Source organism: Eretmochelys imbricata, chromosome 4 (assembly GCF_965152235.1).
Source record: "Eretmochelys imbricata isolate rEreImb1 chromosome 4, rEreImb1.hap1, whole genome shotgun sequence".
NCBI classification, from domain to species: domain Eukaryota; kingdom Metazoa; phylum Chordata; order Testudines; family Cheloniidae; genus Eretmochelys; species Eretmochelys imbricata.
In genome coordinates, this window is record NC_135575.1 from 60556270 (window position 1) to 60581039 (window position 24770).

General features: G+C 42.3%; 1 protein-coding gene across 1 annotated transcript in view; it reads left to right on the forward strand.

The window, feature by feature from the left end:
- Window positions 1-15624, forward strand: part of DCLK2 (doublecortin like kinase 2) — a 139591-nt gene extending 123967 nt beyond the window's left edge. The window contains exons 12-17 of the mRNA XM_077815364.1: window positions 1719-1852; window positions 2906-2983; window positions 5802-5898; window positions 9113-9193; window positions 10761-10877; window positions 15403-15624. Of these exons, the coding sequence (XP_077671490.1) occupies window positions 1719-1852; window positions 2906-2983; window positions 5802-5898; window positions 9113-9193; window positions 10761-10877; window positions 15403-15624 (729 nt within the window). The remainder of the gene's footprint in view (window positions 1-1718; window positions 1853-2905; window positions 2984-5801; window positions 5899-9112; window positions 9194-10760; window positions 10878-15402) is intronic.
- Window positions 15625-24770: the final 9146 nt, after the last annotated feature.

The following is a 24770-nucleotide window of genomic DNA, read 5'->3' on the forward strand; positions in this document are numbered from 1 at the left end:
ACGTTAATCCACTTGCTACGACATGGTGTGTACACTTAACTGAAGGTAGAAAGGGATCTCTGGACAGCTGTCTCAAGCATCCAACCCAGGGTGGAATTGCTCTGCTCCAAAAAACAGGCACACCCATCACGTTAGTAACAACAGTTTGATGCAAGTTAGCAATATCTCACTTAAAATTTACAGTACTATATATTTAAATGTTTGAATCTGTGCATTACTGTTTTTAATGTTTAGTGAAAGTTGTATCTTGGTTTTTTTATCGGTATAGGTACTTGTGTGGTGGGGGAAGGGCATAAACTACTACAGACACAAAGAAAGGGGTGTGATCAAATAAGTCTGAGAACCACTGCTCTTAAATGTATCTGTGTTTATGGCTGTTTTTCGGGTAGGTTTCTTTTAGGGAGAGGTTCAGTACTTTGGCAAATATGTGGAGTTGTGTTGCTTGACATAGGGAATACAGACTTCTGAGAAAGATAAGCACAGAGTTTCCATATTGGATATGGACTCTTTGAAGAAAAAGTACAGTTCAAATACCTAAATTTAAATATATTATACACAGAAGGCAAACTCAGAGGCCCAATTCAGGATTGGGAGTTCCATTGTGGTAGGCACTGTACGTACACATAATAAGAGAGAGTACTTGCTCAGAGTTTACAATCTAAAGACAACAAAGATGGCATACAAGTAAAGCGATCAGGTTGGTGATAGGTCTTGAGCGTTTGAAGGCAAGGGAGGCAGGCTTACAGGTCAGACTGGTGAGGGGAGGCTCTGTGTGGAAGTGGCAGCATGGAAGGAAGCACAGACACATTTGTGGGACAAGTGGACATTTAAAGCTGACAGTGTTGGCTGAGTGAGGGCAGGGGCGGCTGATGTGTTAAGATACTAGATCAGTTGAGTAGCCAGGAAGGAGCAGAGATGTCAAAAGCCGTGAACGTGAAGACAAGAAGCTTGAACTTGGTGTGTTGGGGGGAGGAGGGGGGTGTGTTGGGGGGGAGGGGAGATTGATTAATGTGATCAGAACAGCAGGAAAAGATTTTAGCAGCTGCATTTTGAATGCAGTGGGTGATGTGGATGGCAGGGAGGCCACAGAGAAGATATTAGAAAGGCATTTTATAAAATGCAGAGCATAGTGGTCTAGTATTCTGAGGAAGAATTCCAGAACTCTAGTCCTGTCCATTACACTAACCATTGCTCTGGCCTTGGGCAATAAACATCTTGTAAGGGTGTTATGAAAATTTAATATTTAAACCTTAATTTAGAGTGTAATCTTCTCCAGGCAGGAACTTATCAACTACATCTGTCCTTCAGCATGAGTAATACATCATTCTAAAGCATGCTCAGGATGGAAAGCACTATGTAAGTGAATAGTATTACTAAAAGCAATAGGAAATTGGTTCTAGATTTTTTTAAGAGAAGGTGGGGACTAGATCTATCAAAAACCGAGCAAAATCTATTTTAAACATCATTTAGATTTATTTCCTTTCTCAAATTGAGTCTCATCCCATCAAAACTTTCCAAGAGAGAATTAAAGTTCCTTAAGCACAAAGATGAATCACTGGAAGTCAAAGCCTTCAAGAATCATGGAACAAAACCAATGAAGTGGATAGCTTAAGAATCTCTCTTCTCATCACATTATATCAAGTTCAGCCTTTGCTGTTTTACTCCCTCATGTACTGGAAAATATCCTTCAATCCCTGTTGTGTTTTTGCTAACCCCAGGTATGCGAGTATTCAGATGGAACAAAGTCCTTGAAGCTAGGGGACTTTGGACTGGCCACAGTGGTTGAAGGACCCTTATTTACAGTTTGTGGCACCCCTACATACGTGGCTCCAGAAATCATTGCAGAGACAGGGTGAGGATACAGCAGTTTTGTCTCCTATGTTGGCCTGTGAAAGACTGTTTATTACTCTGTGTGTGTGTGTTTAAGGGTCAAATTTTGACCCCTAGTAAATATTTGATTTCACTGCTCTGTGGGTATGAGTCATTTAAACTGGTCTTCAGCTGCTGGTCTGATGAGTGCAATATATCAGCCTCTTCCATATATATTTCCTCTGATACCACTCTGCAAAATATTTGTGTGCGCACATGTAACTTAGATAAGAGATGCTGCTGCAGCTAACTGCTTAATTGGGAAGGTGGCTCTGACTCTGTCACAAAGATCCTGGAAGTAAATCACAGACCTCTTGAGTGGGGAGGAGGTGATAGATGGCATGAATAATTTGGATTTTCTAATATCAGATTGTTTGATGCACTGCTGCTCTTGCATATCACAATTGTTGAAAAGTATTTTTGAGAGCTGTGAGAGACCATGATGTGAAAGGGTATTTGATCCACCTGCAGATCTAGAAAAATCAGACCAAATGTGACATGTTTTGACCTGCAATATTTTTATTCATATGTTTAAAAAGAAAAGTCCTGGTTCTTCTTCCTAGTGTTACTCATTCATACAGGAGACTCAAGACCTGGAAGCTTGCTCCCCAGTTTGGCAGTGTCTGGGAATGATGCAGAGGCAGTTTGTCCACTGTGGCAGGAGAGGGAAAGGATTTCCCCTTCCCTCCCAACAATATCCTCCTTTGATTATTATGGGCTGGTGCTGAAAAGAATCTGAATCAGACTAGAAAGCTATTGACTGTTCCATGGAGACTGGGGCATTGAGAACTAAAAACAAAGGAAAATGTGGGATCCTCAGGGCTCTCAGTACTCTGGAGGACACCAAGAAAAATATTGACTAGATGCCCCTCTTGTTATATTCCATGGTATTAATTGAAGGACAAACTCCACTCCTATGAAATGCCAATACATCTGCCTTTGGCAGACTCTCAGTATGTATTAATTTAAAAAACAGCTAACTAGAAGTGACACATTTTGGAAGCTTGCACAAGTAACACGTTCTCTTATTTTACAGATATGGCTTAAAGGTGGATATTTGGGCTGCAGGTGTGATCACATACATACTGCTTTGTGGATTCCCACCTTTTCGCAGGTGAGTTTAGTTCCAGGTCAAAGGGAAGATAGTAAAGAATTAATTACCTGAAGAATTGTTCAAATAAGGGGCGGGGGGAATCTGATTTTCTCACCCCCCCACCCCCCCATCTAGCAATAGTTGGCTCCAGCTGTTTCCAAACTATTATTTCCCCCAAGATTTTTTCTCCTTTTCTAACTGGCTTAAGCTTCCCCTAGTTTAGCTATCACCCTGCCCTTTTGATAGCTGTCATTTTTTCAATATTTTTCTGCGCACGAGAGACAGAAGTGCAGTCCTGCCTATTTAAAAAAACAAAACCAAAAACCAGGTGCGGGTGACCAGCTGTCAGGTGTTTAGGGGGGTCTTCCTGTGAGAAGCCAGCTTTCTCGGTCCCTTTGTCCTCCAATCCCATATGCCACAGCAAGAGCTCAGTGCAGTGAGCATGTATTGTACACCCTCTAGTGTTTGCAGCTGGCAAGTTCAACTTACTGTTTTCATCTTGGAGAAATGGTCACAGGTAAGTGATTCCAGTTACAGAGTAACAGCCGTGTTAGTGTGTATCCGTAAAAAGAAAAGGAGTACTTGTGGCACCTTAGAGACTAACAAATTTATTAGCGCATAAGCTTTCGTGAGCTACAGCTCACTTCATCGGATGCCAGTCCTTGCTTACAGACAGCTCCCCAACCTGAAGCAAATACTCACCAGCAACCACACAACAAAAACACTAACCCAGTAACCTATCCTTGCAACAAAGCCCGTTGCCAACTGTGTCCACATATCTATTCAGGGGACACCATCACAGGGCCTAATCACATCAGTCACACTATCAGAGCTCGTTCACCTGCGCATCCACCAATGTGATATATGCCATCGTGTGCCAACAATGCCCCTCTGCCATGTACATTGGCCAAACTGGACAGTCTCTACATAAAAGAATAAATGGGCACAAATCAGACGTCAAGAATTATAACATTCAAAAACCAGTCTGAGAACACTTCAATCTCTCTGGTCACTCGATTACAGACCTAAAAGTGGCAATTCTTCAACAAAAAAACTTCAAAAACAGACTCCGAGAGACTGCTGAATTGGAATTAATTTGCAAACTGGATACAATTAACTTAGGCTTGAATAAAGACTGGGAGTGGATGTGTCATTACACAAAGTAAAACTATTTCCCCTCCTACTGTTCTTGTAAAGTGCTGGAAATAGCCCACCTTGATTATCGCTATAAAAGGTCCCCACCCCACCCCACCCTGCTCTTCTGCTGGTAATAGCTCACCTTTCTTGATCACTCTCTTGTTACAGTGTGTATGGTAACACCCATTGTTTCATGTTCTCTGTGTATATTAAATCTCCCCACTATATTTTCCACTGTATGCATCCGATGAAGTGAGCTGTAGCTCACGAAAGCTTATGCTCTAATAAATTTGTTAGTCTCTAAGGTGCCAAACGTACTCCTTTTCTGATTCCAGTTAGCAATGTTCATTTAAATATCTTATTTCTGATACTTGAGCTCTGTAGATATCAACTGTTTTCAGTCTCATTACAAACTCAGTGCCCATCATGTGACAGGGTTTGTAATCAGTGAATCAAAAATTTATGGTTACTCTGCATGTCCCGCATGTAATATCCATACTTAGATTTAATATCAAATCACTTTTCTTTTCTGAGATTGTTTGGGATGGGAGTAAAATAAAGTAACTGGAACTTTAGGAGGGAAGGAATCAGAAACCACATTTTAATCAGGAAGTATCTAATTTTTATGATCAGGTGACCAGAGTTATCCATTATGTATCATTGCCTGTGTTTTTTCAAGGGCATGGGATACAATTACACAACAAAGGGCACATTTAGATTAGCTTTACTAAAAGTTAAAATTCGCCACTCTCTGTGGCTAAGTTGTTCCTCCCGGGTTGTTTTTAAATAATTGTGGAAAGGCAGAGAAGTTGCCATATAGTGCTACAATTTGTTTTTCCGACACAATTGACTGGCTAGCAATGTTTAGCTCACCCTTCAAAGATGTACCATATCCATTATAATTTTTCTGCCATGCTTCTGACTGCATGAATCAGGCATGAACAAATGTAAGAGAATCTGAGCAGTATTGTTAGAGATTTAAACCACTAATCAGAAGTGAGTACAATTGTAAAATTGGTCCCATATTGTTCAACAGATCTGCTCTGTGTGTATATTCTGTTCCTGCCCCCCCACACACCTCTTTTTTTCTTTTTTTTTTTTTTTTTTTTTTTTGGCACTATAGGAGCTATCTGTTCCTTTCACTGTTATGGATTATGCCAGTGGCACAGGTTGTTAAATTCAGCATGTGAGTGAATGTATCCCAGGTTTTCCTGATCCTCTCTGTGTACTTAAAAAAATGTCAGATTGGCTCACAGGAGAGGATCACATCACTGCTGCTAGTGTGCCCACACACATCACTTGCCTATTGTGGTTGGCCCTCTGGAGCAATGGGGATGCTCGGACAAAAGAAAAGACTAACTTGATTTACTTTTCCTCCCCAGCACCAGCAGCAGATTGTGCCTTGTCTGTTACTGCACAGATTATTGTCCTCATGTTACCAATGCAATCCCTACTTGAATGGAAGACAGGTTGAGGCCTTTCTCCTGTGTATTGTCTCCCCATCCTCACCACTACTGCCACCATAACTATGGTGTAATACTGCAAACTTACACTCCTAGAGTACAGGGTGGCAAACTGGTGGCAAAATTCTGTAATAGTTGATGTGAATTTTGCTTCTCCACCACCTCAAAAATGTAACTTTAATGCCTGTGACAAAAATTACACCTTTCTCTTGTTCTCTTCCATTGTTACTCATCCACAGCGAGAACAATCTTCAGGAAGATCTCTTTGATCAGATCCTCATTGGAAAGCTAGAGTTTCCCTCTCCGTACTGGGATAACATCACTGACTCAGCTAAGGTACTGAAATAAGTTAGGAGCCCAGGGCTTCAAGATGTGAAATTGTTTGACAAGCCAGTGGGAGTATTGTGCCCTCCTGACTCCACAGAATCTATGCTATCGTACTATTGCTGACTATATTCCAAACCATAATACTCTTCAGAGCATGGCAGTGATGAAAATGCAGGTCTCACAACCCTACTTTCATGTTATTTTCTGGGTGAATGATTATAACAGAATGTTGATTACATGCAGTGAGCATTGCATGTAGATTGGCTTATTTAATGATGACTGTTATACTAGGTTCAGTGCTTCAGCTGCATTGTAAGTAAGTATCTCTCTCTCCAAATTTTCCCCCTCATCACCCTTTTGAGAGAGGGTGCCTTGCTACGTGGACTGGACACTGTTCATTTCACCTGTTCCTGTTTCACCTTTGGACTAGAGGCATTAAGCTGGCTAGAGCTCATTCAGATGCAAATAGCTGATTTGCCAGTTAAGTAAAAAAGTATTAGTAAGATACCACTTCCTTTTGATTTCATAGATTCAATTATTTAAAGGCAATGTTTGAAATTCTAACCCTAACTCCTACAGAGGCCCAAATGCTATAGTTAGGGCTCTACCAAATTCATGGTCATGAGATTTTAAAAATCATAAATTTCATGATTTCAGCTATTTAAATCTAAAATGTCACGGTGTTGTAATTGTAGGGGTCCTGACCCAAAAAGGAGTTATGGGGGGGTCGCCAGGTTATTGTAGGGGGGGTTGCGGTACTGCTACCCTTGCCTCCTGCACAGCTGCTGCTGCTGCTGCTGCCTTCAGAGCTGGGCAGCTGGGGAGTGAGCCTCTGAAGGCAGAGCCGGTGCCTGCAGAAGTAAGGATGGCATGGTATTGCCACCCTTACTTCTGTGCTGCTGCTGGTGAGGTGCTTCCTTCAGAGCTGGGCATCTGGCCACCAGCCACCACTCTCTGGCTGCCCAGCTCTGAAGGCAGTGCAGAAGTAAGGGTGGCAAAACCGTGACTCCCCTAAAATAACCTTCTGACCCTCCTGCAACTCCCTTTTGGGTCAGGACCCCCAATTTGAGAACTGTTGGTCTGCCCCATGAAATCTATAGCATAGGGTAAAAACACACAAAAGACCAGATTTCATGGTCCATGATGCATTTGTTATTCGTGGCCATTGATTTGGTAGCGCCCTAGCTATAGTAGTGTGCCCGAGAGTGATATGTGAATGATTGTTCACAGGATTCATTCCAGAGTCCAGGGGCACGTAGGTGCATTGTAGATGAAAATCACAGTTATCGAAGAAAGAAATCGGCTCCAGTTCTCTCAATCTCCTAATGGCCCTTTGCTAGAGTGGCATTGGTAGTAGCCTCATAAAAGACCACAGTCCCAATTCTTCCTTAAGGTAAACTTGTCTTGCACTGCTCTGAGAGCCAAAGCAACCCTAAAGCCAGCAAGTCTAGTTCCAGCCTAGGAGCACATTCACACAGCTTACAGTTTTCATAGCAGTGCCTTCCCCTTTTCTGGATGTTAGTATAGAAGTGTGGCCAGGGGTTCCCAGTTTTCAGCTACGAAAATGGTTCCTTCCTCAGATCAATTGGCAATTTGCGTAAAAGAGAGCAGCTGTCAAATCAGCACCAAGCAGCCTTAGAGGTGGCCCTCCTGCTCCAAACTTGCACTGAGTACAGTTTGACTAGCATGAAGCATCTAACCCCCTATCCCTGGCTCATATTCTTGCTGGGTAATTTGCTGAGAGAGTCATTTTCCAGAACTGGAGGATGAACAAAAGCCTCCTAATTGCACATGTATTGTTTCTCCAGGGAAGTTGCTGTCTACTAGAATAAGTTTCATTGGCATGTTCTTCATTCAGACATATAAAGCAAGAGACATCCCTGAGGCTACAGAAACTTTCCCCCCCAAAAATGGGGCAGTTGGGTTTTAATTATGGGAATTATTTGACATTAATTAGTTTCTTCATGAGTGTTGTTTTGTGTCTGGAACCTGCATCTACACCAGCCAGTTGCAAAGGAGGAACTTGAATTAATAAATTCAATAAAAGTTTGAGATGAAAAGTTACACCTAGTGTTCATAACTTCACTGGCTGCCTTTTGTGTGACTAACCTCTTAAGATTTACTATGGCTACAGACCCACTTGTGATAGTACTAAACAGAAGTGTCATAGAAATATGCAGTGAACCTAGGGTCATCTATTGTATAGCCTCTGAACATTTGAAAGGCCTCGATTCAACAAAGCAGTTAAGCATATACTTACAGTTAAATGTATGGTGAAATCCCAGTGACTTCCATGAAACATCAGTAAGCACATCAGCCATCTAGACAATGCCCCCAGACAGAGCTAGGCCAGGAAAAAAGGGGATTCCCCTTTCATGGCAGGAGTGGGAGGGAGGGAGGGATCTGTAGAAGATTGGTCAGCTGGCTAAAGACCCCTTTGTGCTTCTGGAGCAACACAAAGTAGCCATACCAAGGCAAATAATCTAGCCATAGTATAGATGATTAAAACAAACTAACACTGGGTGCTGTCAGTCATTCCTTTTGAATAGAATTCTTAAGTGCTCTGTGCTGATGGGTAGCTTTAATTTTCTAGCTGTAACGGAATGATATCATCATAAATTTTTACAGATAGTTCTAGTGATAGCACTTAACATAAAAAAGTATCTCTATGAATTAGTTTACTTTATACAGTTAAAACATCCCTGCTAGTAATAGCTTTAAAATTTCAGGCTCATAAATGCCCTTGGCTTTTGGTACAAGCTGGTGCTCTTGGCAGGTCCCTTCTGCTCTGCTATCGTCCTCATCCCCACTGAGCCCCTTCAGCAGCTTTATCCTCTGTAAATTACTCAAACACTATGTGCCCTGTCACTTGATGGTTATAAAACATTTTGGGACTTTATTTTTGCATGAGAGTATCTGCACGTGTGTTGTACTGAGAGGGTTTAGCAAGGATGCAATTCCATTCTGACTGTTCTGTCCATGCTGCCTGCACGTCTGTACAGAAGAATAAACATTTTATATTACAGCTGCAATTTAGAGTGTGCGGGTGAAATCCTGTCCCTGTGGGAGTCAAATAGGAGTTTTGCCATTGACTTCAACAGGGCCAGAATTTCACCCAGGTTGTGGAGAAACACCACTTTGAATGCTGGGAAGAATTCAATGCAAAAGCTGCTTCACATTTTAATATTAATGTTCCCTCTCTTCTCACTCTTTTATTTTTTAGGAGTTAATTAGTCTGATGCTACAGGTAAACGTAGAAGCTCGATATACAGCAGCACAGATCCTAGGCCATCCCTGGGTGTCCGTGAGTAAACTCTGCATTGTACTTGTCACTAATTAGATATTTAATATTAAGATCTAACTGTAATAGTGCTGTCAGAAGTAGTGACAGAACTCCGCTTGCCCAGTTCTGTTTATCAGGCAACTTCCGTGTCTCCTCATCAACATAGAATGAATTGCCTATAAATGACACAGCAGAGGGCAGTTATACGCTGAAGTCTACCTTTCTGCTGCACAGAGGTTATTGTGGGCTGTCTTTGAAGCAAATGAAACTGTATTTCCAAAAAAGCTCACAAGAATAAGGGATGGAGAGGATTCAACTGGGCAAGTTCTTTTGCTAACATGATTTTTCAGTGAACATGAGGATGCTTTAGAGACACAGCTAGTGTAGGTAGCCAATATGTTGGCTGTTGACTCATAGCATAGGATTTTATCATTCTGTACCGCTACACAAGGAGATGGGCCGCAACTTTATATTCCAGTCGAGCAGGGTGAAGGGTTTTTTTTTTCCCCTAACAGAAAATAGGTTGGAAGGCATTGATTGGGTAGCTGCTCTGACCCCCTCTGTAGCACCAAAAAGGCCCTCCATCCCAGACAGGCATGCTTGTGGCAGAGGGGCCTTATGGATAACTCAAGTGCCTGTTTTTGAAATCTGGCCCATAACCTGGTGCTCACAAAATACGTACATGGCAGCACCAGCACCTGCTTTGGTGTATAATATGTAGTCAGTGACATACTTTACATGCACAGTTAACCTGTGTGTAAAATGGAGAGGCACAATGTAGGGTCCCATTTTCAAAAATGTAACTTAACACGGCTTTTGTGTCTATAGGGAGAGACTCCCCTGAGGTCCATCTTTTGTGATACTAAACCGATCTCACCTACCAACAGTAATAATCAAACATTTATTTTCAAATTAATTTCACAGTATGTCATTCTGTGAACTTTCAGGCTGGAGCACTAAGCAAAATTAGTGCAATTTGCCTTGAAAGAGAAGAACTCAAATTAAAAATCCTGGTTTTCTGAGGATATAAAAGAAGTGTGTTGCTGGTGAATAACTACCCCCATTTGTTTAGCCACTTGACTATTTATGTCCATACAATATTCGTTAATGATATGATGCACAATGAATGGAAATAAAGATCATCATTAGGCGTTATGTAAATACTCTTAGGTCATCAGCATTTTAATGGCTATTACTTTTCCTTTGCAGTGTTGCTGTTTGTGTAAAATCATACATGTTACATTTAATGCCAGTTGTTGTTAGCAGGTGTCTTGTCATGGCACACTCCTAATATAGTGTCCTCCCTTAACCTGAAAAACAAAATGCCACATTTTAAGCCAAAGTTTCTCCTTCCATATGCAGCTCACTTGTTCCTCAGCAGCAGAGGACTTTAAAAAGAAAAAACAAGGTTGACTCTCTCTCTATGCAGCCCAACAGTTAAATTCTATATCCTCCTTAGCATGAGCAGGGATCCCAGGATGAGGGAAAATCCCTTCTGTTGATTTATTTGTAATTTTTCCATTTCCAAACACTTTTTTTTTTTAACCCCAAACCTGAGGAGTAGCAGGTGTGTGTCTTGTTTACACAGGATGATGCCTCGCAGGAGACTAATATGCAAGTTGAAGTAACAGGTAAACTGAAGCAGCACTTTAACAACATGCTATCCAAGCAGAACAGTACGACCGCTGGGGTCTCTGTCATCATGGTAAGCAGATGTAGCACTTTTATATGTCGATATGACTTTGTGTCTATTTGTCTAACATGTTTTAACCCAGGAGTGATTATGTAAAGAACAGAGTGGTACAAATGCACTAGCAAAAACAAACATGCTATTGTGTGTGTGTGTGTGTGTGTGTAATTCTAGTCTATACATTATGTACTATGTCCCCCAGGTCAATCTGAGTTGGTCACTGCTCAGGAGCAGCCAGATCTGTATTGAGGTGCATTAACTGAGCTGTAGATATTTCTTTTAAACACACACACTCTCTCAATGCAAAAATAATTCATAAAGCTCACCTGCTAGTTTGAAAATCACTGAAATCCTTTCCATTATCATTTTAATGGTGGTTTTCTTGTAGCACCTTTTGTCCCCAAGACTAAATTTGCTGGAGCAAATAGTCTATCTAAAACCCACTTCCTCATCATAAACTGGGTTAACTCTGGGAAACATCCAAAAAAATTAATGATTGGCCCCATCTAATCTCTGCTAATGAACGTGATCAGAAGCCAGACTTGATGGGAAACATGGGTGCATTAAGATTCTCCTATATAAAATTCATCTAAGTTGAATTTACAAAAGTTGTGCAAAAAAATACTATACAACAACAGTGAGCTGTGTTGGTGGGCTCAGCCCAGCTCCATTTCCTAGCAAATACAAGCACACACCACAATTCACCAGTAAACTTGTTACTGACTAGTCATCACTGCAGTGCTCCACCAGCTATGCAGACTGTTCTCACCCCTGCAAGTGTTTGTCTTTTTTCCATCCCAGGGATGTGTCTTCAGATACCTTAAAGAAGTTATATTGTACAGCTATATATTTGCTGTACTGAATATACCACTCTGGCAACTTAAAGTTGACACAGTTAGTAGCCAGAGGTTTTTCCCCCACTGTATCAATTATATATGATGGCCTAGTAAGTGTAGTGTCACTGTCCCACTTTTAAATAAATTTTCCACATGTAGACAACTACAAATATTTATTAATCTGCCCACTTACATTGTTCATGTACATATATATGAATTGAACAGGTGACAAGTTCAAAAGTAGGGATTGTAGTAACATCAGAATACTCACAAGAGTGAAGACAATATTGATTTCAGGTTGATGCTGTTATCTACATTTCATTTGACAGTTTGACTGGACAGTTTGAGAGGGACTTCAGAGCTTCATTCTTATAGAGTTGAGACTGGATAAGCCTGAAGCTGAAAGCTGGTACAAAATTTAATAAGAGCAATTTTAATTCTAACTCTCAGCCCCTCTCCAATTTGCATGCCACTTAAGCTTGTCTCAGATCTCTGAAACAGTACAGCATCTGGCTGCTTCTTGGTGTGGGTTTTTTCTGTTACCTATGTAGCCAGTGAAAACTTATTTTTGTTTATCTCCCTTTAACAAGTAGTAAGGAAAATTCATATCTGCCTAGTTCTGTAACTGAATATGCAGAGAAGACTAGGGATAATGTCTGAGTCTTCGATTAAGATACTTAGTGGAAAAAGGAACCTTATAAGAATTTAGTCCCAAACCTTTTTTCTTCCTCATCTTTGCGCTGGTTTATCCACAGTTCAGAGTTTGTTTTTTCAAGTCCCTTAAATGAAATGTAGCATCACAAAGCCACATCACTTTCTCTTTCACATGTGAGGAAACTGTTCAGTAAAAACTGTCTCTAGCATGCTGTAGCCCATGGGTTGGCAACCTGCGGCACGTGAGCCGATTTTTACTGGCACGCTGCTGAGTGAACGGACTGAGTGGGGCCAGTGGCCGGGACCCCGGCTGGCAGGTGCAGGCGGATGGAACCCCAGACTGGCAGTGGGCTGAGTCACTCAGCCCACCACTGGTCTGGGGTTCTGTCCTCCAGTGTAGTGTATTAAATTTCTCCCTGTAGGAATGTGCTACTTGCAGAGCACTAGGACTGGCAGCAGTAAGTAGTACTTTCCGCCAGGGAGAAGTTTAATATGCTATACTGGCGTAGGGAAGGTTGTGCCTCCCCAAACAGCTGGCCCACTTCCCACCCCCTGACTGCCCCCTGACCGCCCTGCTCAGAACCCTCCACCCATCCAACCCCCCCTGCTCCTTGTCTCCTGACTGCCCCCTTTTGGGACCCCCCAACCCCCTGGACCCCACCCCACCATCCAACCACCCCTGTTCCCTGTCCCTTTACCATGCTGCTCAGAGCATCAGGACTGGCAGCCCTAAGTAGTACATCGTAAGTAGCACGTTCCTATGGGGAGCAATTTAATACACTACGCCTGTCCCTGCTCCGCCTGCTGCTGGTCTGGAGTTCTCAAAATATGTTCTCTCACCCCTTATCAAAAATTACACTACAATTAGCTTAAAAACTTTATTTGTATATTACAGTAATCATTACAAAAATGTTAATAAATACATCGGTTTGATGAAACAAAGTAGTTGTACTTATGTGCCTGTGCTTAATTTGTGTTTTCCATGATTTACCTGCTAAAAAAATCTCGCCCCCGAGGTTAAGAACTACTGCACTAAGCTGATAAGATCTGCATTTTAATTTAATTTTAAATGAAGCTTCTTAAACATTTTAAAAACCTTGTTTACTTTACATACAACAATAGTTTAGTTAGAGAGAGACCATCTAAAAATGTTAAAATGTATTACTGGCACGCGAAACCTTAAATTAGAGTGAATAAATGAAGACTCGGCACACCACTTCTGAAAGGTTGCTGACCCCTGATGTAGCCACTTAGTTCTAATACAGGTTCTTTGAAGACCTTAGAGAAGAATTTCAGCCACAGTTAATGCAAATGACACCATCATGTGGTAGATAAGTGGAACTGCACAAGAAATCTGGTTCCTGCTGCCTTCTACAGGGCGAGCACGACTTCTGCTGCTAAGAATGTCTTGCTGTACAATCCTTTTATTTATAGACTTTTTTTTAAGAATTTCAGTATGATTTTTAAATCTAAATTTGTTTCAATGATGATAGTTCTGCTTAAAAGTAAGTGTAGTTTCTATCCCTTGCTTCCTTCCTTTCCCCATGCCTGCATTGCTTTCCTCTGAGTAGGTCCAAGGAAATGGTATGTACTAACTGCAATGTTTCGTTCTGCTGCACAAAATACATATTCTGAGTTTGACGAAAAGAGAAAAGGAGAAATAACAGCTATTCTGAAATAGGCAGAATTTTAGAACTGCATAAAAGTGAAAGAACATCTTTCAGTGATGTTCCAGATAAACATTTATACCATTTTACTTAGTGACTTTTGTATCTCTGAAAATTTTCTGCAAATCTAGGCAGAGTGGTTATTTTTCACCTTACAAAACATCAGATTTTGTGAAAGGGAAGGTTGGAGGCAAGATGGCCCATACTGCTTCCAAGTAAATGGCTATCTTTGTGCCTTCGAGCTTGTCTACACATTAAAGCTAGTCCAGAGTGACTAACTATTCCTGATTTATTCTGGACTAACTTTCACATGTTCTCAAGAGGGCTTGTGAAATGAGCAGTGTTACCCAAACAACTCCCCAAGCCACCCAATCATAGCTTTGGGACTATATAGCAGAATGTAGGGGAGGAAAGAAAAAGATCAGCAGCACTGAAGTGGGCAAGCCTGTGAGTCATCTCATGAGAGTCAGCACCCAGTAAGCTGGATCCTGTCATGCACCATTGATGCTTATGGCCTCTATGCTGCTCAGAACCAGTCACTGGAGTGATCAGCAGTATAGAATAATCTCCCTCAGGAAAAACAGCATTAAACCTCCTGAGCTGGGTCCCAGCCAGTTGCAAATAGGTAACCGAATACTAAGTCAGCCCTGTTCACATAGTATTGAAGCCTAACTGAAGATGTTCCCTTCTCCAAGGACCTGCTTAGGGACAGGTACTTCTGTAAATTAAACATTTAGTTACAGTTTGATTTATCTTGCAGAGGCTTTTAGCAGAAGCATCAGGTACTTTAAAAAAAAAAATTTCAGGGCAGATACTTCACAATTCCCTTAGTACATCATAATCCCCCATGCTTCTGCTGCTACATTGTTAATTATCCCACAACTATTTCCAGTAAAATGCAGCTTCATGCAGATTTAACGCCCATAACAAAGTATGAGAGGAAAAGTGTTCTAGTTTAAATGAGGAAACAGATTCCCGAGACCTCAATTGCAGCTACCTGGGATTTGTCACAGGCTAGAAATGGTTGTGTTCCTTGTTAAAATATTGGTAGCACAGTCACACTAGGAATTTTGGTGAAAATGAATCCTTAGAAATTCTTCCCCAGATGGTGGTGTAACACAAAGTTTTAACTTTTTTTTTTTTAAAAGTACTTCATCAAACTTGGTTCTATTAATGACCTGCTGGATGCCGTGGCATGCATAGGAGCTAAGTTATCCCTCTGATCACCAAAACACCCTACAATTCATTAAGATTTCTGATGTTATTTCTCCTTTTTCTGAGTCTAATGCATGCCCCAAAGGTGTGTGTTGTGCAATGGTTTAAGGGGGCAGGTAATATGTGTCATTTGATGTAACAGTTTTTGTCTTTTACCTTCCTTTTTAGAACACAGCTCTAGATAAGGAAATTCAGATTTTCTGCAACAAGCGCTCTCAGGACTCTAGTAGAGCTGGTATGCAGAAAACTTCTGTGATTATTGCTGCAGCTGAAGAGCCTCATGTGGCTGGGTCCAAGAACCTCTCCCCTGCTTCTTCTGAGCCAATCAAATCCCCCACACAGCCTGTCCCGGCATGTCATGACAATGCTGGGGAACAGCTCGCTCTATAGAAGTGATTTAAACCAAAGCCCACTTCTAGGCCAGTAGACCCCTTCAACTTAATGAACATCCATCACAGCTGTGGTTTTTCAGTTTGCTTCCACTCTCTTGTGGCAAGCCCCAGGCAGACTGTCAATAGGTGGATGGGTGAAGTGTGTGCTGTAGCTTTGAGTGCTCTTCCAGCCTTTGCCTTCTGAATCTTTAGATTTGTTTTTATCATTGGAGTTGGTTTAATGAAATGCATTTCTCACACCCTAGGAATCTGAATAGCTTAAACTAACACATAGATGAACAGTTATGAGGCCTCACTTGTGCACAAACAGACTCTCTAAGTCAACAGAACTTGTTCCCAGGAAAGGGGTATGCCCCCACAAAAAGCTGTATTTGTCTCCTGTCCCAGTGAGTTGAGTTTAGCTGAGCTGAAGAGGCAAGTTTCCATGAAAAACTGCAGTGGATTAACTGTACAATATTGAAAGACAAGCTTCTCAAAGGAAAAGGACCCCTTCTCTAATACCAGACTTCAAGATAGTGTTTAGATAATATGAACTTCAAGTGACTTTGGATGTAATAACAGGAACTCTGAGCATTTATTGGGCCGAAGACTGCAGTCAAGGAAGCCTTTTCATTCTAGCTATTGTGTATCCTCCCCCCACAACTACAGTATGTATTAGAAACAATAAAATTTCTTTGAATGGAAAGCTTGCTGCATGTTTTAAGCTAGGATGGAGCAGTTCTAGGGCAAGCTGACTAATAGAAGAACTACCACTAGCTACCATAAATAGCTGCCAATATTTTATTACCATCCCCCTCTTCATCTAGTGTAGGAACTGGAAACCATAATGGGGGAGGCACAGATCTGTAATCAAGGATGGAAGGTGTTTTATCTTTATCATACTGCTGCATTCAATAGTGTATTTCCTCTGCTTGGTCCTAGTTCATTTTCTTTGTTAGCTTTTACTTTCTACTAGAATTGTAACAGACCTGCAATAATAAACTTTCTTCATGAAAAGACTATTGAGTCATTTATTCCTGTGAGAACTCAATTTCCGGACAAGGCTGAGCAGATCAGTAAGGAACAACTGTCCCTCTTGAGACACTTATTCTGAGCTAACGAGAGAACAACTCAAACCATTCACAAAAGAACAATTGACACTAGGACTGATTGACTCAAGATGTGCTGGTTTCTTTTGGAGCCCATCACCTATCCAGTCCTCCGTTTTCAAAGGTAACTTGAGTTTAGGACACAGCCTGTTGTTGGAAAGAACTGGTGTAATTTGGTCTAAGAAAAAGTGTTGGCTGGTTAAGATGTAGAGCAAACGCTAAGACCGTGTCTATAGTTCATTAAAACGTAGTTCTGTTAAACTTGGTTTTGGAGTCAGTTTTGTTACTGGGATAAGGTGGCTTCGCCTGGACTCTGTGTTATACCCTCAGTTTAAAAAAAGACCTAGATTAAAGTACTGCTACGAACACAGTTTGACCCCATCCAAACCATTGTATTACACAAAAAGTATACAAAGATAACATCTCAGCCTCAGAAACTAGTCAAACACCATGAAGACAGTGATGTTTAGTATACATCTTGTAAATTTTACATTTAACATGTCTTAGGTAAGGCCTAGAGGAAGAAGTGTGATTTTAGATGAGCTGGCTATAATGCAATGTAGGGTGTCTCTAGCATAGGGGGCAGTATGCTGAAAGTGACAGATGAGTAGGACAAAGTGAATGAATTGGGTGATTGTGCAGAGTGAAGGAGGGAAAGAGGAAGAACCAATAAAGGGCTAGACAGTTGGAGTAGCAATCAAGGAGGGCAGGGAGACCCAAAGAAGTTGAAAAGTGGTAAGGACCTAGCTGATTATTTTAGGTCACAGGTGGGTTCTGAAGGTAGCAACAGTATTGAAGTAGCAGAAGTTGTCTTCATAAAAAATGACATTATGGTTTTTACCCCTTATTAGCAATAGTGATGGTTGAGCTTGAGTGGTAGTGAAACATCCAGAAACCAATGTCAGGGAGGCATATGGAAAGGTAAATTGGTCTGTCATCATTGTAGTGGCAGCCATGCAACTAAATGGTATTGCCAAGGATAGAGTCCTGAGAGAGACTGATGGAAAGAGGAAGCATGAAAGTAGTTGGAAAGAGAGACAACGACAAGAGAAGAAAATCATCTGTTTTGAAGATGGTGGTTGTAGTGAGGATTGAGACTAACAGCTGGTGCCAGGTTAAAATTGGTAGGTTTTGAAGTGTTGGCAAGGGCAATAAAGAGATGTGTTCCTAAAGGATGCAAATGGAAACACCAAAAATCAGAAGGGAATGAGGAAAATTGAAAGACAAACATACCATGAGAAAGCATAGCTCTGAGGCAAACTCTCCCCCTAAACACTTATTTCTACAATGAAATCATAGAGGAAAACAATATCAGTGGCAGGAAAAAGTATAAAATTTCATAGAACAAACGTGCATGCAGTATTGTAGCTGTATTGGTTGCAGGATATGAGAGAGACAAGGTGGCTGAGGTAATATCTTTTTTGGACCAACTGCTGTTGGTGAGAGAGAGAAGTTTTCAAGCTTACACAGAACTATTCTTCAGGCCTGTAGCATCTCTCTCCTATAGAACAAACCTGGCCTACATACTGATTTGTCCTCTAAAAAAGGTATTGCATTTATCAGCAGATGTCTGTTGATAAATTAGGAATTACATTTCCTAATTTATCAACTGTGGGTGGTTGTTAGAACGGATAGTTATTTGCCTGCTTTTAAATGTACTTGAATAGGAATGCTAATTCTTCTGTAGCCTGATCTATAGATTAGAGTACTTAAGAATTCCCAGTTGTCACTCAGGTGTAACAGGTTCTTGTCCCAAGATCAGGCCCAATATTTTAAAATTATTGTGGAGTTGGGAACCCTGATGTGCACAGTTGCAACGCTCACACTACGGGAACTATATTTACAATAGTTTATCTTACTGGGCTAGAGTGTTTGTGACTGATAGACAGAAATAATACAAAATGTACATTTGAAAATCAATATACTCATCATCACTTGCGGAACAACCTGAAATATTGGCTATTATCTTCCTCATCACCAGTGACCAGCATTCTGGCACCGCCCAAGGGCTACCTCCCTCTCTCCTCCTTCACACAGGCTGGGATACAACTTTTATATTTTGCTTATATATATGCCTAGTGCATATTCAGTAGGGGTTTCTTATTTGAATTTCCTCCCCCTACTAAGATGGGGGTGTCCTCCTTCTATAGGTTAATATATTAATGATTTCAACCTATTATCATATAGGTCAATTAGTTGCCATGGTACTCTTGTGCTTAGACATCTGAGAGTGTTCTAACCAAAAGCTCGTGTTAGCTCGTGTTCCTGCAGTTGGCTGGTGTCATTATGCACAGAAATCTCCCTTATACACACTATTTTCAGTTCTCCAAAACTTAGGGCTGACGGTTGGCCATTTATCTGTGCCAAAGTTGATAGGCCTCAAGCCTTATGCTAACTGCTGAAATGAATACCTCACAGGATACAGGTCTGTAGGTTCCTTACATTATTGCTGAATAAAATAAATGCTAAAACTAGCTAGCTCTATGGACTACAACGCTTCATCCTTTGAACTTGAACAGGTGCACATATATCCTATAAGTACCTATCTGGGGCCCAAAGCACTCATTTCTAGATGTAATATCTCTCCCCCTCCAAAGCTAAATAGTCATGGCCAAATTCTCAGCTCGTGTAAGTCATCATTACTCTACCTCCAGTTGAAACCACAATGATTTACACTTGCTGAGGATCTGGCTCCCATTCTTTAATATGAATTAAATTAGTTACTGTTAATATAGCATTAAGATACAAGATGATTTATCTACCAGTCACCATTGACTCATGCCTATCAGTATCTAGTAAGTATTTCAATAGCCTTGTAAACACACTTTGACTATCTAAAATGTAGATATACACTTTTCCATTTCACTGAACCACTGATGAACAGAAAATGGGAAAGACCAATTGCTGAAGTTAGGTATTCAAAATTAACAGATGTTTAGAACAGCTTATCCCTTTGCACCTTCCCTAGTGTTATAAATTATGCATTAGAAAATTAACTTACCAATTTTTTTATTCCTGTTCCTCATTTAGATTCAGCTGATACAAGGCAGCGACTGCTGTCAGCCCCTGTTGGTTTCATGCTATTCACTGGATGTACACTTGAGATTGGAGGAAACTCAGCAGCTAGCATGATTATGCTGTTTCTAGAGATAAAAGCCAAGCTGACATATTTGCAGAACATTCTACAGCAAGTGTTCTACATTGTTTGGTGACTAAAGTGTATCCTCATGGTGAGGCCATTGTGAAGCTCCCAGACATTTCTGAATTAATTATAAAATAATACATTCATTAAAATCATTGGAGAGGTAGCACTGGGGGAAACTTCTTCTCTGTACTAAGTTGCTATCAAAGACTGTGATTTTACTGTGGTGCTTTGGAGAATAAACTGAGCTTACATATAGCCTTGGAATTTACTTCTCTTGACCTCTGGGAACTCAAAACAGTTGCAGAGTTCTGAAGTTAATACAAACTCATTGTAGAAGAAGTGAGATGAGCAAATTGCATCAGACATTTTTTTCTACTTGTGCTCCTTTCAATGTGAATACAGGTCATGTTTGGGGCCTGACTGAGTGCTGTCCACAGTGCAAATACTTAAAGGGGGGAGAAAAAAAACTGTCTCAGAATTTAGACAAACCAACCACTTGTTTATATCAGAGTGAGAAAACTCTGTTCCCTTTTGTTAATCAGCAGACATTAGCTACTCCTATGCGCTGACATAAAACAAATAGGAAAGCCAATAGAACAAGAGCCTTGCTGGCTTGTGTTACATAAGAATGATGGGGGAAGTCATTGTTTGTGACATGGAGAAGCTGAAAGAGGAAGACCTCTCTCCAAAGGTCCCAGCTGCACAGGGTCTGTGCTCTTGACTATAAGATGGGGGGAGGAGGGGTTCTGCCTGCCTAACTCTAAAGGAGTTTGGAGTATTAAGGGCAGCAGTAGGCCCCCTGCTTTGTGGTCACATGCTGCACCAGAGCTTAATCACCACCCTTGAAACCTTCCCATCAGGTCCTTCTTGGCTATTGTGAGTGAAAACCTTCTCTACAGAATCTGTGCTCTATCATCTGGTTCCACTTTGCATCTTTTTTGCTGGCCCCTGCCTGTTAGAGCCAGTCTTTTATTATTTTGGTAACCATGTGGCACAGTCTTTGGCACATGACTGCTGAGGAGCACCAAAGGGGCAGCACTGTCCAGGCTTTGGTTACCTTGGACTCTGCGCCCCAGACCTTCTGTTTAGCACCTCTTGGTGCTTTGGTGCCCTGAGCGCTTCATAAGATGCATGTCTCAGGGATGCTTCCATTATAGACATAAGGAAGGCAGCCACACAGTTCTTGCTCCATGCATTTACAAAGCACTGTGGCTTTGATTTTGCCTCTAGAAAGGAATCTTACTTCCAGTTCTGCAGAAGTGGTTTTCAACAGGGATGCACAAGCTTCTTCAACCACCTGGCAATTTTTTTTTATATGTCCAGAAATGTGGAAATTTTAGGTGCTACTCACCTGTTCAGACCTGGGAGGTTTTACCACACACTTATATTCAAATAAAACCACACAAAAAACATTTTTGTTGGCTTTGCTCTGAGGCAGTTTAGTTGCTCATTTTATTTTGCAACATCCTTCAAGCAGGGTACTCTTCAGAAGTAAGATTCCTGCACAGATTGTACCTTCAGAGAAGAGGATTTGCTTTCCTGAAATTCTCTGTCTCTGAGCTCTTCTAGGATTCTCACTCATTCACACACACACCCTCCTTCTTTCAGAGTTCAGAGAAAACCTCTTGTGATTGTGGTTATATTTACATGTTCATTGCTCTACCTATTGACGTACTAATGAGAGGTGACTTACCAGTAACTGTTGGGTAGTCACAATTGTGGAATATGGCGCCCTGGCATCAAGCTGTGGATCTGCCTTGAAAAGTTGTGTCCGAGGGAAAGAGCAGGAGCAGTCCATCTCTGCAGCCGCAGAGCTTGATATATGGAAGAGGGAAAGGTGGGCAGCAGTGTAAATGCATAGAGGCAACTCTCAAAGAACAACGGTTGCTAGTAAGTAACCTCTCTTCTTCGAGGACCTCTGTGCATCATACTTGTGGGAGATTAGCAAGCAGTGCCCCACTAGGAGGATGGTGGATGAGGAGTTCTTAGCCAAATATGAATAGCAGCACCACTCTCCCAAACTAGGCTAAATGGAGCACAATAATAAATTCAATGAGTAATGTTTGGTGAAAGCATGCACCAAACTTCAAGATGCTACTTTCATATCTCCACCAGGGGAACCTGCCTTATGGTATGTCTACACTACGGAATTAGGTCGAATTTATAGAAGTCGTATTTTTAGAAATCGGTTTTATATATTCAAGTGTGTGTGTCCCCACAGAAAATGCTCTTAAGTGCATTAAGTGCATTAACTCGGTGGAGTGCTTCCACAGTACCGAGGCTAGAGTCGACTTCCGGAGCGTTGCACTCCCTCCCTCCGTGAAAGCAAGGGCAGACAATCATTTTGCGCCTTTTTTGCTGAGTTACCTGTGCAGACGCCATACCACGGCAAGCATGGAGCCCTCTCAGGTAACCATCACCCTATGTCTCCTGGGTGCTGGCAGATGCGGTACTGCATTGCTACACAGTAGCAGGAATCCATTGCCTTGTGGCAGCAGACGGTGCAATACGACTGGTAGCCGTCATCGTCATGTCCGAGGTGCTCCTGGCCACGTCGGCCAGGAGCGCCTGGGCAGACATGGGCACAGGGACTAAATTTGGAGTGACTTGACCAGGTCATTTTCTTCAGTCCTATTGAACTGTCTTATGGTGAGCAGGCAGGCGATACGGATTGCTAGCAGTCGTACTGTACCATCTTCTGCCAGGCAGCCATGAGATGTGGATGGCATGCAGTCCTTCTGCACTGTCTGCTGCCAGCCAAAGATGTAAAAGATAGATGGAGTGGATCAAAACAAGAAATAGACCAGATTTGTTTTGTACTCATTTGCTTTCCCCCCCCCCCCCACATCTAGGGGACTCATTCCTCTAGGTCACACTGCAGTCACTCACAGAGAAGGTGCAGCGAGATAAATCTAGCCACGTATCAATCAGAGGCCAGACTAACCTCCTTGTTCCAATAAGAACAATAACTTAGGTGCACCATTTCTTATTGGAACTCTCCGTGAAGTCCTGCCTGAAATACTCCTTGATGTAAAGCCACCCCCTTTGTTGATTTTAGCTCCCTGAAGCCAACCCTGTAAGCCGTGTCGTCAGTCGCCCCTCCCTCCGTCAGAGCAATGGCAGACAATCGTTCCGCGCCTTTTTTTCTGTGTGGACGCCACACCAAGGCAAGCATAGAGGCCGCTCAGCTCACTCTGGCAATTAGGAGCACATTAAACACCACGCGCATTATCCAGCAGTATATGCAGCACCAGAACCTGGCAAAGCGATACCGGGCGAGGAGGCGACATCATGTGAGTGATCAGGACATGGACACAGATTTCTCTGAAAGCATGGGCCCTGCCAATGCATGCATCATGGTGCTAATGGGGCAGGTTCATGCTGTGGAATGCCGATTCTGGGCTCGGGAAACAAGCACAGACTGGTGGGACCGCCTAGTGTTGCAGGTCTGGGACGATTCCCAGTGGCTGCGAAACTTTCGCATGCGTAAGGGCACTTTCATGGAACTTTGTGACTTGCTTTCCCCTGCCCTGAAGCGCATGAATACCAAGATGAGAGCAGCCCTCACAGTTGAGAAGCAAGTGGCGATAGCCCTGTGGAAGCTTGCAATGCCAGACAGCTACCGGTCAGTTGGGAATCAATTTGGAGTGGGCAAATCTACTGTTGGGACTGCTGTGATGCAAGTAGCCCACGCAATCAAAGATCTGCTGATATCAAGGGTAATGACCCTGGGAAATGTGCAGGTCATAGTGGATGGCTTTGCTGCAATGGGATTCCCTAACTGTGGTGGGGCCATAGACGGAACCCATATCCCTATCTTGGCACCGGAGCACCAAGCCGCTGAGTACATAAACCGCAAGGGGTACTTTTCAATAGTGCTGCAAGCTCTGGTGGATCACAAGGGACGTTTCACCAACATCAACGTGGGATGGCCGGGAAAGGTACATGACACTCTCATCTTCAGGAACTCTGGTCTGTTTCAAAAGCTGCAGGAAGGGACTTTATTCCCAGACCAGAAAATTGAAATGCCTATAGTTATCCTTGGAGACCCAGCCTACCCCTTAATGCCATGGTTCATGAAGCCGTACACAGGCAGCCTGGACAGTAGTCAGGAGCTGTTCAACTACAGGCTGAGCAAGTGCAGAATGGTGGTAGAATGTGCATTTGGATGTTTAAAGGCATGCTGGCGCAGTTTACTGTCTCGCTTAGACCTCAGCGAAACCAATATTCCCACTGTTGTTACTGCTTGCTGTGTGCTCCACAATATCTGTGAGAGTAAGGGCGAGACGTTTATGGTGGGGTGGGAGGTTGAGGCAAATCGCCTGGCTGCTGGTTACACGCAGCCAGACACCAGGGCGGTTAGAAGAGCACAGGAGGGCGCGGTACTCATCAGAAAAACTTTGAAAACCAGTTTCATGACTGGCCAGGCTATGGTGTGAAAGTTCTCTTTGTTTCTCCTTGATTAAACCCCCCGCCCCTTGGTTCACTCTACTTCCCTGTAAGCTAACCACCCTCCCCTCCTCCCTTCGATCATTGCTTGCAGAGGCAATAAGGTCATTGTTGCTTCACATTCATGCATTCTTTATTCATTCATCACACAAATAGGGGGATGACTACCAAGGTAGCCCAGGAGGGGTGGTGGAGGAAGGAAGGAAAATGCCACACAGCACTTTAAAAGTTTACAACTTTAAAATTTATTGAATGTCAGCCATCTTTTTTTTGGGCAATCCTCTGTGGTGGAGTGGCTGGTTGGCCGGTGGCCCCCCCACCACGTTCTTAGGCATCTGGGTGTGGAGGCTATGGAACTTGGGGAGGAGGGCGGTTGGTTACACAGGGGCTGTAGTGGCAGTCTGTGCTCCAGCTGCCTTTGCTGCAGCTCAACCATTCACTGGAACATACTGGTTTGGTCCT